General features: G+C 33.7%; 2 protein-coding genes across 3 annotated transcripts; both read left to right on the top strand.

Annotated features, from left to right (window-relative positions):
* Positions 1 to 263: 263 nt before the first annotated feature.
* LOC132622284 (stress protein DDR48-like) lies at positions 264 to 1741 on the top strand. The gene is made up of 2 exons (XM_060336870.1): positions 264 to 1084; positions 1244 to 1741. Exons 1-2 carry the CDS (start codon positions 395 to 397, stop codon positions 1328 to 1330), a joined length of 777 nt encoding a protein of 258 aa, XP_060192853.1. The 5' UTR covers positions 264 to 394; the 3' UTR covers positions 1331 to 1741.
* Positions 1742 to 4128: 2387 nt separating this feature from the next.
* LOC132624852 (microtubule-destabilizing protein 60-like) lies at positions 4129 to 7743 on the top strand. Of its 2 annotated transcripts, none has more exons than XM_060339584.1 (8): positions 4129 to 5258; positions 5441 to 5486; positions 5573 to 5665; positions 6058 to 6177; positions 6478 to 6576; positions 6982 to 7041; positions 7136 to 7230; positions 7348 to 7743. In XM_060339584.1, the coding sequence occupies exons 1-8, from the start codon at positions 4375 to 4377 to the stop codon at positions 7475 to 7477; spliced, it is 1527 nt and encodes a 508-aa protein (XP_060195567.1). In that variant the 5' UTR covers positions 4129 to 4374; the 3' UTR covers positions 7478 to 7743. The 2 variants fall into 2 exon arrangements, with proteins under 2 accessions (XP_060195567.1, XP_060195566.1); XM_060339583.1 differs by having other exon boundaries at positions 5435 to 5486.
* Positions 7744 to 12692: the final 4949 nt, after the last annotated feature.

The raw sequence follows: 12692 nt of genomic DNA, 5'->3' as shown, positions 1-12692 counted from the left end.
CAAATAATGGCCCCTTTTTATCATAATAGATGTAACAGAAGCAGATCTAAAGAAAAGGGTTTGTTCTGAATTCAGATGGGTTCCCTACAAGTACCCGTCACATTTTATAATAACTAAAATAATGATTTGTCGTTGATTATGAAACCATCTAGTTCCACAAAATAATCTAGACCGTGACTTTAAGTGATGTCAGAAGGCACACGTGTGCTGGATTGCAGCTCCTCTTCACAAAATAGGAGTAACAACCTCGTTTCCTGTTTCAACGACTTCTAACCGTCTTTCCCTCCTTATAATATGTTTCAATTCAACTATTCATTTTCTTGTGAACCTTAACTCCATTTTATCAGTCAAGAACAAAAGCTAGAGAAAAAACTAAAAATTAATTAACACAATCATGTCTTATGGAGAAAGTGAGTATGGTGGTAGCGGAATTGAATCTGATGAAACCGGTTATGGTAGTCGGTCTGAGTACGGGAAACCTAAAAAGGCACATGGATCTGGATATGGGCGAAAGAGCGATGATGACAACGAACCCAAATCTGAATATGGATCCGGGTATAACCGAAAGAGTGAGTACGAGAAGCCTGATTCGGATGATGAATCAGGTTTTGGACGTAAGAATAAGAGTTCGGAATATGGATCCGGGTATGAAAAGAAGAGTGAATATGGGTCAAGTTATGGAAAAAACACGGACAGTACTGATGAGTACGGGTCGGGTGGATATGGCAGCAAAACCACATCCGGGTATGGAAAGGAAAGTTCGGAATACGGGTCTAGTTACGGAAATAATCAATCAGGTGGATATGGGAGCACTAAAACTGCATCAGGTTATGGATCAGGGAACATAAGAAAGAGTGGTGATGATGATGATGACGACGAGAAAAACTCAAAATACGGGTCAAGTTATGGGCGAAAGACTGATTCTGATGAGTATGGATCTAGTGGATATGGGAAAAAGAGCGAAGGGTATGGGAGTTCAACAATTGAGAGGCCTAGTTATGGAAGGTCTGAGGAAGAGGATTACAAGAAGCCTAGCTATGGGAAACGCGACGATGATGATGAAGGCTATGGTCGCAAGAAATATGTAAGTACCTGATTAGATTACTCTTCTTTAATTTTGAATCACATAACAACAACTGTATGCATCTCAATTCTATGTTTTCTTAGTAGCTTATCTTAATTCAGTCGAATGCAACCTAGAGTTTTATTCAGCTTCCGTTGATTTGATCTCATAAATTGGCAGGGTGATGATGACTCGGGCTCAGACTCTGGCTCTGACAAGGAGAAGAAGAAAAATCGTCGCAATAAAAAGTACTCCGATGACAATTAAGCAGAGTGATTTTGTCACCTGCGCCAGATTCATGCCTTATTAGGAGTTATTAGTAAATAAAAGTTGGCATGTGTTCACAGTGTTTTGTTCCATTGCAAACACTGATGATTAAGCAGAGTGCGTTCGTTAGCTGCTCCAGATTCATGCCATATTACTAGTTATTCGTTGATTGTCTACATCACACCCTTGGGGTGCAATCCATCCCCGAACCACTAACACGGGATGCTTTGTGCACTGACCAGGCTGCCCTTCTTTTTAAGTAGTAAATAAAAGTAGGCATGTCTTCATCATACATGTTTTGTCTGTTCATAGAAGTAAATGTTGGTACTAATAAATTGTATTAGTAGGTATCTGGTTCTTCTCTACTTGAATAAAATCCCAGACTTTTCAGGCGATACAATGCCACAGAAAGACTGTGTCAATATCTCAACATCATTCAAAAGCATAAGTTGTGACCTACCAAAGTCATTTGGCTGGAAAAACATTTTCATCTTTTACTCTCTTTTCAAAGTTTCAAGAGTTCTACATTGTTTTTTTTTTTGTACCATCACATGGAAAATACGATAAAAACTTATACATCCGATTTGTTTTAAATTAATATATACTTGACAAAAATGGTAAAATAAAATAAAGGTACATTGTAATGTTAGAAGGTTAACTGCAATGGAGACTAATTTAATGGAAAAATTGTAGGAAAAACAGTTAGTGCCGTTATGATACTTCTTTGTTCATCAATTATCTGAAGAAGTTAGACATTACCTGTAATTAAATAGTAATGAGTTACGTACTTCTAAATTCATCTTCTGCTGAAGAAGACACATGATAAGGCAACAAAGATTGAATTGCCACATAGGTCCTCTCTTGTGTTCTCCCCTTGCTAGGAAGCAACAGTGGCAAAAAATTTCACATGTAAAAGTGAGAAAATACAATAATTAAAATCGCTTAACTTCTATCTGGCCTTTCTTGGCAAACTTTGACTAGGTGGCAAAATTATCTTATGAAAATATGATCCATTTAAATTTGGGTTGGTCAATAATATTGGCTCATGCCATTTTGATCCGCTTAATTCAGTTTGTTTGAAAATTGAGTTGATAAGTAGCACAAATTGGTCAATGAAAAACCTTGTCAAAATCTTTTAAAAAAATATATTCCCTCCATCCCATTTTGTATGGGGAAAGAATTTTGACCGGGAACAAAGTTTAAGAAATAAAGAAAGATTTTTTAAACTTGTGATATATAAAACAAATCATATAAGCATTCTCATGGTCCAGTGGATGGATTAAGCCATTGATAAATGAAATCTCCTGCCATTTACAATTTGAATACAAAAACATAACCTTTTCATATCTCTTATGTGTAAAAATTGAATGTCTTTTGTAAAAAGGTTAAAAAAACTTATAAAGGGCTGCAAAACCATTTATCCTCAAGGATTTTGTGGGGCTAGAAATTATTTTATTAAGGATATTAAAGTGAATCTAAATTTGAATTTTTACTAAATATAGAAAGGTCTCGTTATTTTTGGGACTGACTTAAATGGAAAGAGTTATGTATATTGGGATAGCGGAAGTATTTTTTATTTAATATTACCTTATATAGCCATAATAAGGAGAAAAAAAGTTTTATCAAGTACTTGAAAAATTATAAAAGAACAAACAATGAAATTAAGAATTTAGAATTTCGAGAAGATTAGCGCACTATTATGAAGAAGTGGATCCAAGATATAAATTTGACCGTTCAATTTTTAGGTTCTTACTTTTTACGCTTTTGAAATTTTATATATAAATATATATCATCTACTGCTACTAGTTTTAATATACACATTTCATTTAATTATATAAAATTCTACGGTGACAAAGGAGAATAGAATTTGTTTTTTAAGAATAAACCAAACAAACCAAAATATTTTTTTTGGAAAAAAGTACTAAATTAAAATGCAAAAAGTGATAACAGACGTATCCCTTTCCGTGAATGCGCCGTATTCTTGAAAAAATAACAAGATAGACATAAGATTTGAATTTTTAACCTCAATTAGAGAGGTGCACTACTATCTCATCGATCATATGATACTTTGAGCAAGCATGCACAATATATGTTTTAAGTATTTTGAAAAAATATAATATTCTTATATCTACACGTGATCTAGGAAGAGGAGTATTAGTTCACGTGAAACGAGGAGCCAAAGCCCAACAGTTATTTCCTACATTGGATGAAGACAAATACTCTGTTAGTCCATTTTTACTTAGCCTGTAAACTAAAAAATATAATTTACCATTTCATATTTATTTTGTCTTTATTATTAATTATTAAGTAAGAAACTTCAAACACATGTTATTGCTGCCAAAATTTTAAAGTATATTTGATTGATTTTAATCATTAAATGTTTGATTGATTTGAATCATTAGATGACTTAATAATAATTACGGGTGATATAATAAAATTATCATTCTATTTATTGTTCTTGGATGTGCCAAGTCAATACAAGAAAAGTAAAAATAGACGGAGGGAGTACTCCCTCCAATCCAAAATAAATAAATTTTTAAGATGTGACGCCCTCATTAAGAAAGTTAATTAAAGAAATTGATTAAAGGTTAATTTATCAATATTATCATTTTGCTTCTTCTCAAACTTTTCTTAAAAACTATTGATAATCATTCAGATATGAGTAGTATTGAAGAAAATTAATGAATACTTCTTTAAAAATTGAAAAATTCATTTATTTTGGATCATAAAATAAGTGCTATATTTTCATTTATATTGAAATGAAGGAAATAGTCATAAAAAAAAAAAAACCTGGATCATGGCTAATTTGCCATAACGACAGCCTCGGATCACTCTCTAATTAAATTTGCAAAAATGATTTAGAAAAACAAATTCAACGCTCCAAAGAAAACTAGCCGTTACAAAATCTAAAAGCGTCAAAAGCTCAACTTTTCTTCCTTTCCCTTCGTTGATCAATGAATTCAAGAACCCGAAAACCCTAACCAAACAATCATTCATCAATACACAAAACGCATCAACTTTCACATTGCCTTACAGTGACTTTGATGGATTCAAACTGCAAATCCACTAGGCTTACGCCTAAAAAATGCTGCAAGAATTTCGAAAATTCGAACCCCAATGTGGAACACAGTCCAGTTCTATCAAAATCTTCTAAATCACCATCAATGGCAAAATCAGCAACGAAAACACAGAAATCAGTTTCCAGAAATACCAACACAAATCAATTGGCTTCACCTTTCCCCAAAAACAAGATTCGTCAGAGGAAGTTTGTAATCGCGAAGAAGAATAATGTGAAACCTTCAATGGTTTGTAAGTGTAATAATAAGGCTGGTACTGAGAAAAAGAAGTGTCTTTGTGTTGCTTATGAGACTCTCAGGGCTTCTCAAGAAGGGTTCTTTAAGAATCGTGGTGCAAATGAACAGGAAGAGTATGAAATTGATAAGTTGGATGAAATAAATGGAGATGGGGAGCAAAAGAGTATTGAGTCGTTGATTCAAAACATTCACAGTGAATTAGTTGAATTGGGTGATTGTTGTGTAACAGATGAATTAGCCGAAAGGGCAAACGAGGATTCAGGTGAAATGAGTGTTGGGACTATAAAGAGGAGGAGGGAGAGGGTGTTGGAAGAAGCAAGACAAAGTGTACCTGAAGCTGGTTCTGGAAAAGTGAAGCATTTAGTTAAGGCTTTTGAGAAGCTTCTCTCAATACCCAAAACAAATGAGTGTGAGGAGAAAGTGGAAAAAGACGAAAAGGAAGTAGAAGATTTTAGCAAGGGACATAAATGGGCATTGCCTGGTTTACAGCCTCCCAAGATTCTTGAGACACAGGTATCTTCTTCTTCGTTTTGTCCATCTGATTTTTTCCTCACCTCCGAGAGTTTAGGCTTGGATTCCCGTCGTGCCTCCTCATTTGATAGCAGCCATGGATGGTTAGTACTTGAAACTTCATTTATTCTGTTATTTTTAATATTATAAGGATTCATCATCATAAATTGACTGTTGGTTGTCAACCAACTATCATTCATATAGCAGATTCCTATTTAGGATAGAGATGTAATTTTTGTTTTTGAGTGCTCAAAATATACTATCTTTTTGCTATTGCAAGCTTCAGTATTTCAAGCAGGACTTCAGGTGGTGGTCGAAGGAGCAGACGCAATGTAAGAATCTTCTTATTATCATCCATCACAGATAGATGTAGAAGAATTCTGTTGAACTCTAAGCTCTTATTTTCTTAATTCTGCAGAGTGCTGGATCATCAAGAACATTTGCTCAAAGAAACTGGAAGAGAAGGCAGCTCAAAGCGACCTCCCAAAAGCCCTTCAAACTTAGAACTGAGGTTTGTGAATTGTGTGTTTGGTTGCTCTAACCTTGTCTAATTGGTTGCTTCTTGGGCAAATATGACCAAATTTTCAGTTGCATGTATCTAGTTGACATGCGCTGGCTGCTGCCACAAACTGGACACTGAAAGATGGGGACTGAACTTAGTTGGCTACAAGAAAATCTGAATATTGGTCTAAATTCCCTTTGTTGATATTCGTAATGGTCATTGGTCCCTATCGCTAGTAGGGTGGTATTGGACCCAACAGTTAATTGTCTCCTTTCATTGTTGAACTGCATATATATATATATATATATATATAGCTTTCTCAGTCTAGGATGTCATGTTGAATCCAATTAATCATTTATCAATTTAGTTAAGGAGTTGCTCAGATTTGGCTATTGCTGCAGGAAAGGGGAAAATGTAAGGAGGACGAATTTTTAAAGAAAATGCAACAAATGGCTGAGGAAGAGGAGAAACAGCGGATACCGATTGCACAAGGCCTTCCATGGACAACAGACGAGCCAGAGGTAGCATAAGATTTTCACCATAGTCATTTCTAACCATTAAGGACTTTATATGTGAATGCATTGATCTACAAAATTATCTTGTTTAACTATGCCTGTAACTTAAAAGGGAATGCTTCGTGTTGATCCCGTATTTTGGAAACTGAATTTTTTTGAACCAAAATCAAACAGAATTTAAAGTAAATGTTATAGGAAGTTGTATGTTATCATTACCTCTCTCAAAATGCAAAAATCTTTGTACTTGGGTTATACTTCAGCCTGTTACGACAAGAAAACTGAATTACTCTGATTTCAACTGTTCAGTGTTTGGCAAAGCCCCCAGTAAAAGAGATAACAAGGCCAGTTGATCTGGTACTGCACAGTGACATTAGGGCTGCTGAACGTGCTGAGTTTGACCATCAGGTAGACTATGCTTATTCTTTAATAGAATTTGGTTATTCATCTGCCTAAATTAATTTTTTAGTGAACGGGTAGCTTTATTTTCGTGCAAATGATGCTAGGATATCTTGATTCTTTTTGTTGAGAATATTTCACATGAAGCATGTAAAAATAAGTCTGTGTAAAGAGATTCTCAAAGGAAGTGCACCGATAAGAGGGGGGACCCAAGCAAACTTCTTCGGGTGAAAGAGGGCTAGTTTAGATTCTTGTTCAACGTTCTATTCGATTAGGAAAGCATATGAGAAATGCTTTCAATATGTAAAGAAATAACCTAAGAGACCGCATGCATAAGAGGACAGGACCTGCAAATGGCTGTCATTTGTGGAGGCACGGTAACTTATGTTCCTGGTTTCTCCATCCTTGGATCAGGTGGCAGAAAAAATGAGCCTTATTGAACAATACAAGATGGAAAGAGAGAGACTGCAGAAGGTAAGCTAAGCATATTTTCTGGGATGAAATACGTATATGTAGTTTTTCTGGTTCATTCTTGATCTTTTTTTTACTATACTATTACTTTCTGTAGATGGCTGAGGAAGAAGAAATTAGGAGGCTGAGAAAGGAGCTCGTTCCAAAAGCTCAACCAATGCCCTACTTTGACAGGCCTTTCATTCCTAGAAGGTAACAAGTTTCCAGTTTTACTTTATTTACCTTGCTAATTTTTGCTTCTTCTAATAGGAATATACTAGCTTTAATTAAGAATTGCTTCTAAATAAGAAATTTGGTGGTCTGCATTAGGTCAACAAAAGATCCTACCATTCCAAGAGAGCCAAAGTTCCATATACCGCAACATAAGAAGATAAAGTGCTGCGTGTCTTGGAATGATATGTACATACACAACAACAGTGAATGGGGGATGCAGCAATGACAAAGACTGAGGCAGTCCTGCATTTGGGCCTGCATCATCACCTGTTCATATTCTTTTATTCAATGGTATATATATGAAGCAATAGTTTTTGATAATCGTATCAATTTTTGGGAAAGGGAAAAGAAAACAGTTAGTTTGGCACAATGGTATGCTATCTGAATCAACAACTCTCTATTTGCACAACCCAGAGTACTTCTGTGATTATGCTTATGAATGAGAACATTTTGATCCTCTCCAATTGAAATGAACGTTGAACTTACTATTCCTGTAAGCTTGTCATTTAATCGCCTACCTTTTTTTTACATGTAACTAGACATCAAACTATATATGCAGCAACTATGATCAGCGTTGATCACAACTATTAAGGCAATGAGCTTGTTAGTTTCTTAGAGATGATGCTAGATTACCATGTTGCAGACTGCAGTGAAAAACATGGACACAAATAACTCCTGGGCAAGAAGAGTGGCAAAAGGTTCTTGGCGCTGTTCATATCAGATAAAGAAACAAATTCTTGATTCTAATCTTGCTTCTCTTTTATTTGGCTGCTTCAGCTTCCCTATTTTTGTTGGAAATTTGTGCTTCTCATCCCTGAAATATTGACAAATTTAGACTATGATTTTTATCTGGATCGTATTTTTAAAATATTCACTTGTGATGCTTTTGCTTGTGAATCTCGCCAGTTTAACGAACTATCAACTGTTAAACTATTTAATTACTTATTTTTGGTATATTTTCTTTGTAAACAGACCAAAAATACACATCTTGATTAATTTAATTTTAAATATATTTAGTGAAATATCACAGGGAGAATTCACCAACAAATGATTGATCAAAAGTGCAGTTACCCTTTTCAATGTCAAATAATACACATGAAAAATTATTATCTCAGACTCTTTGACAGCATAAATGCGTCCAATAATGCAAAAGAGTGATTTGTTACCTCAAAACTCCTTTTTTTTCCCCCAATAAGTACAATATCAAGAAGTACTGTAGAATTATAAGGAGTCCAATGTTATAGGTCTTAGGTTCAGATTCATTATGATTTGTGATCTTTAGGACGTGCATGAAGAATTCGAATAATGGCAGTCGCAATTTCAGGGGTTCTTGCCAATTGCAGTAACAAATATTCCAGGATGTTCGATTGTTTGCCTTGTGGCATGTAATTTCATAATCAAATAATTAAAGACAGATGCCACTTATTTTCTTTCTAACAACTTGATTAATTAGGTCCAAATTTGTTTGCTTGTGATTTTTAAACAAGATGTTATATGGGATTGATTGCTTGCAATTTTAAATTTAAGGAAATTTTACATAAATGACTAACATTTAGGGGTTTTAAATTGGGCAAAACTACATTTTAGCTAATTACATTCGCGTGGATTGTATTAAAAAATTGGATTGTATTCAAAATTCGATTGAGTCAGATTTCGCTGTTTCAAGTCATATGTATTCAACTAAGTTGTATTCAAATCAAATGAATTCAACTCAACTGTATTCACTTTATTATATTTAAAATTGGTTGTATACAAAAAAATATTCTTCAAAATACAAGAAATAAAATACACCCAAACACAAATTTGCACTAAAATTTAACGGATACACTCACATACTGAATACAAGAAATAAAATTCACTGTATTCATTTGTATACACTTCAATTTCATTGTATTCATTTGTATACAGAAAAGATCTTATTCGAAATACAGGCAAAAAATACAAAGAAACATGGTATTTTACACTAGAAAAAAACGAATACACTCAAATCTGAGTTACAAAAAATAAAATACAGTTCGAATTCACTATATTCATTTCGCTCAGATCTGGACAATAAAGTGTATTAAAAATACAAAATACACTAAATCCAGTCAGATCTGATTGTTTCCGTCTAGATCTGACACCGACGCCACCAGATCTACGAAAACACCACTGTCACCGCCGGTCACCAACAGCATCAACACCGCCACACCAAACAGCGACACACCACACCGCCGGTCACCAGCAGCAACAACACCGCCACATTTTTGCTCAGATCTGAGTCGTACAATAAGCTAAAATAAAAGAGAAAATAAGAAAGGAAGAAACAAAACAAATTAAAACTTAAACCATTCAACTCTCGTGTAGATCCCCGAGATTTGTTTTTGGTGGCACATTTTCAACCAGAGGTGTTTGTGCTTCCTAATTGAGAAAATAATGGTATTTGATCTCAATCTATTCAATTTGGGAAGAGAAGATTTAGATGAGAGACAAAAGTGATAGAAAATATAGGAGAGAGAGACCAGATGTGAGAGAATGACTGAATTGGGGATACATTCTTTTTTTCATTGTATTTTACCTTATAGTTAATAATTGTTATTAACATATAAATGTTAGCTATGAGAAGTAATTAAGTCAAACTATAACTACTAAATATAATTAACTACTAGTGTTTGTCAAGCAATGTAGATTTCCCTAAATTTAAAATGTACCATAAAAAAGTTTAACTTCAAATACACAATCAACAATTACTATTATTACACTTCAGTTTCAAACATGTTGGCGTTGGTTATATGAATTCTTGCTATTTAGCTCTCTTCTCAATCTAATATTATAAAAACTAATTTCCCTAGTACTAGACTAAAGGACTCCAAATTCTTAACAAACATGCATCTTTTCAAGAGCAGGTAAATCTAGAGTAATTGCTCAAGTATCAGAATAAGTAAAAGCAAGAAACATGCTCTGATTTAACATCTTTTAAATGTACAAGAAAAAGGGATGGAAAAGGCAATATGTACGTCCTTGATGTTAATAGCAATGCACGCGAGTTGCAAACTCAACAGGAAAAGAAAAGAAAAGTCCAAAACGGCAAAGGGTGGAAAATGGAAAAAGAAGAAATGCTGCTGGCACATCATTGTTGCATGCCAGACAAAACAAGTGGGTCATACCTGGTTGAACCAAAAAAAGCTCATTTAACCATGTTCCCTAGGGCCCCTGGTCCCAACAGTTCCGAATGTGTCATCCGACACTATTTCGTCAGACTTCATTAAATTAAATGTAAAAAGGGACAGTTTGATACTTCGAAGTATTTGCGTTTTCATGCACGGATCGGAAATGGGATGCACTTCCGGCGGAAGCGGATTTAAGATTTGAAGGTAGTTGGTGTTATAATTTTTTTTAATGTACATTTTGTTAAGAACGTATATTAGGTCGGTTTCATATCTTTTTAGTTTATTCAGATCAATTTAATAGGCTTTTTTATTTGCAAATATGAAATTAAATCTCAAAAATCAAGAAATGAACATAATTAACATTTTAAACAAGGAATCACACCCATTAACATAGGAAGTAAAATCAATATTTTCACCAAGAGACTTGCATCTCTTATGTATATTAAAAAATGAATTTGCACAAGTAAAATAACATCTTCAATAAGGGAATTACACCAATCAAAATAAGAAAAATAATAGAAAATCTCTTCAATAGGTAAATACATCTCATAAGTAAATGTAGAATTAGATAAACTACAAGTTCTCAAAAATAAATCATAAATTTCATGTTTTTTCTAAGCAGTGTTTACGAAATTTCCGTCACAATTTAAGTAGTAAAGTGATTTAAATTAAATTTAACAATTATAGAATAACATAAAGTTTATAATACACTCCCTCCGTCCATTTGTATTTGTCCATTATACTAAAAATATATGTCCACTTTTACTTGTAATCTATATAGTTTGAAAAATCAAGACATAATTTACCATTTTATACCTATTTTTCCCTTATTATTAAGTACTCCAATTCATTTCACATTTTATTTATTGCTTATTAAGAGTGTCGCAAGTCAAATATAGACAAGTAAACATGGACGGAGAGAGTGATAAACAAAAGAAATTATTAAAAAAAAATGAATTTTGATCTCAATTCAAAATTCTCATTGAGACCCAAGTTTTTTGATGTAAATGCTCACAGATTTAAGATTAAGAGAAATGCTTAATTTAAGGGATTTTGAAGTTTCTATTTGTGTGTTCTCACTAGAGATCACAGATAAAATAATAGAAAAAAAGGAAAGACAATATAAATAATAAAAAGATAAATAGAAAATTGGGAGAGCCGAAAAGAGAATGACTGGTATAAAGGAAGTAAAAAGCACAAAGAAAAATGGTAGTTGGAAAATGTTCAAGATAGATTCAAACTTGTGTCTTTTTTTTTTTTTTTTGGTCAAAAGATTAAGATTTTCTCATTCAACCAAAAACTTGTGTCTACCAGTCGTGTCACCTTTGTCTAATTTACGACTGGGGGTGACAGGATCAAATATTTAACCTAATTTAAACAAATTACAAATAAGTATATAAAAAAATCTAGGGGGTGCCATGCCACCCCCACCCTAAAGGGTAGATGCGCCCCTGACTTCAAGAGGGTGTGATGTAGGCTAGCATATCTAACACAAATATAAATGGCTAATTCCACGGCTCGAGCTCATTACCTATAAATCTGACAAAGACAACTTTATCATTACTCCAAAGCTCCCCTCCGTGACTTCACTAAAATGTACATGCCAGTAAATAATGTTTACATAAAAGAATAATGATTATAGTATATACATGTACTAATAAGTAGCCAGCATTTGAAAGTAATAAGAATCAAATGTCTCGGGTTCGAGCTCTGGATATGTAAAAATCTGTTATTCGAGTGTTTTCCCCTTAAATGGACCTTAAATGACGCAAATCTTGATTAGTCGAGACCTCAATATAGATATCGCATACTGGATGGAAAATAAAAAATAAAAAAGACGGGAAAGTCAATTTGAAATAAGGAAAGTTAAAAAAAAAAAAAAAAAAAAAAAAAAAAAAAAAGGAAAGTTTAAGAAATTATTTCCTACATTACCAGACAAAAATTCATATACGAATTGTGAAACTATTGCCTAAATTATTGTGCAGGCTATGGCCCGGGAGAGGGAGAGAGTTGTGCTCTTTTACAGACCAAAAACAAAAGGAATAAAGCACACACTCAAACTGTGAGGCACATGCTGCTATTGATGGATCCTAAAACATGCTTCTGTTCTGCTGATGGATCAGTTGCTACTTGTTGATACATTAATTTGTACATATACAGCTTATTCAAAACTACACATGAGTTATCTTCGTCAAAAAAAAAAAAAAACTAAAATGGTCGGAAGTTTTTAATTTGATCTCAATGATTAATTTAGAAGTCATGGTTATTCTTCATTGGGAGACACAAAAAGAA

Source organism: Lycium barbarum, chromosome 12, assembly GCF_019175385.1.
Source record: "Lycium barbarum isolate Lr01 chromosome 12, ASM1917538v2, whole genome shotgun sequence".
NCBI lineage: Eukaryota > Viridiplantae > Streptophyta > Magnoliopsida > Solanales > Solanaceae > Lycium > Lycium barbarum.
Note: the sequence above shows the minus strand (reverse complement) of the source record. Positions and strands in the feature narration are given on the sequence as shown.

Excerpts from the sequence above, each read along its gene's own strand:
- LOC132622284 (XM_060336870.1), top strand. The coding sequence starts at position 395 with ATGTCTTATGGAGAAAGTGAGTATGGTGGTAGCGGAATTGAATCTGAT. Across the intron at positions 1,085-1,243 it reads GCTATGGTCGCAAGAAATAT|GGTGATGATGACTCGGGCTC; the intron begins GTAAGTACCTGA and ends ATAAATTGGCAG.
- LOC132624852 (XM_060339583.1), top strand. The coding sequence starts at position 4,375 with ATGGATTCAAACTGCAAATCCACTAGGCTTACGCCTAAAAAATGCTGC. Across the intron at positions 5,259-5,434 it reads TTTGATAGCAGCCATGGATG|CTTCAGTATTTCAAGCAGGA; the intron begins GTTAGTACTTGA and ends TGCTATTGCAAG. Across the intron at positions 6,178-6,477 it reads GGACAACAGACGAGCCAGAG|TGTTTGGCAAAGCCCCCAGT; the intron begins GTAGCATAAGAT and ends TCAACTGTTCAG.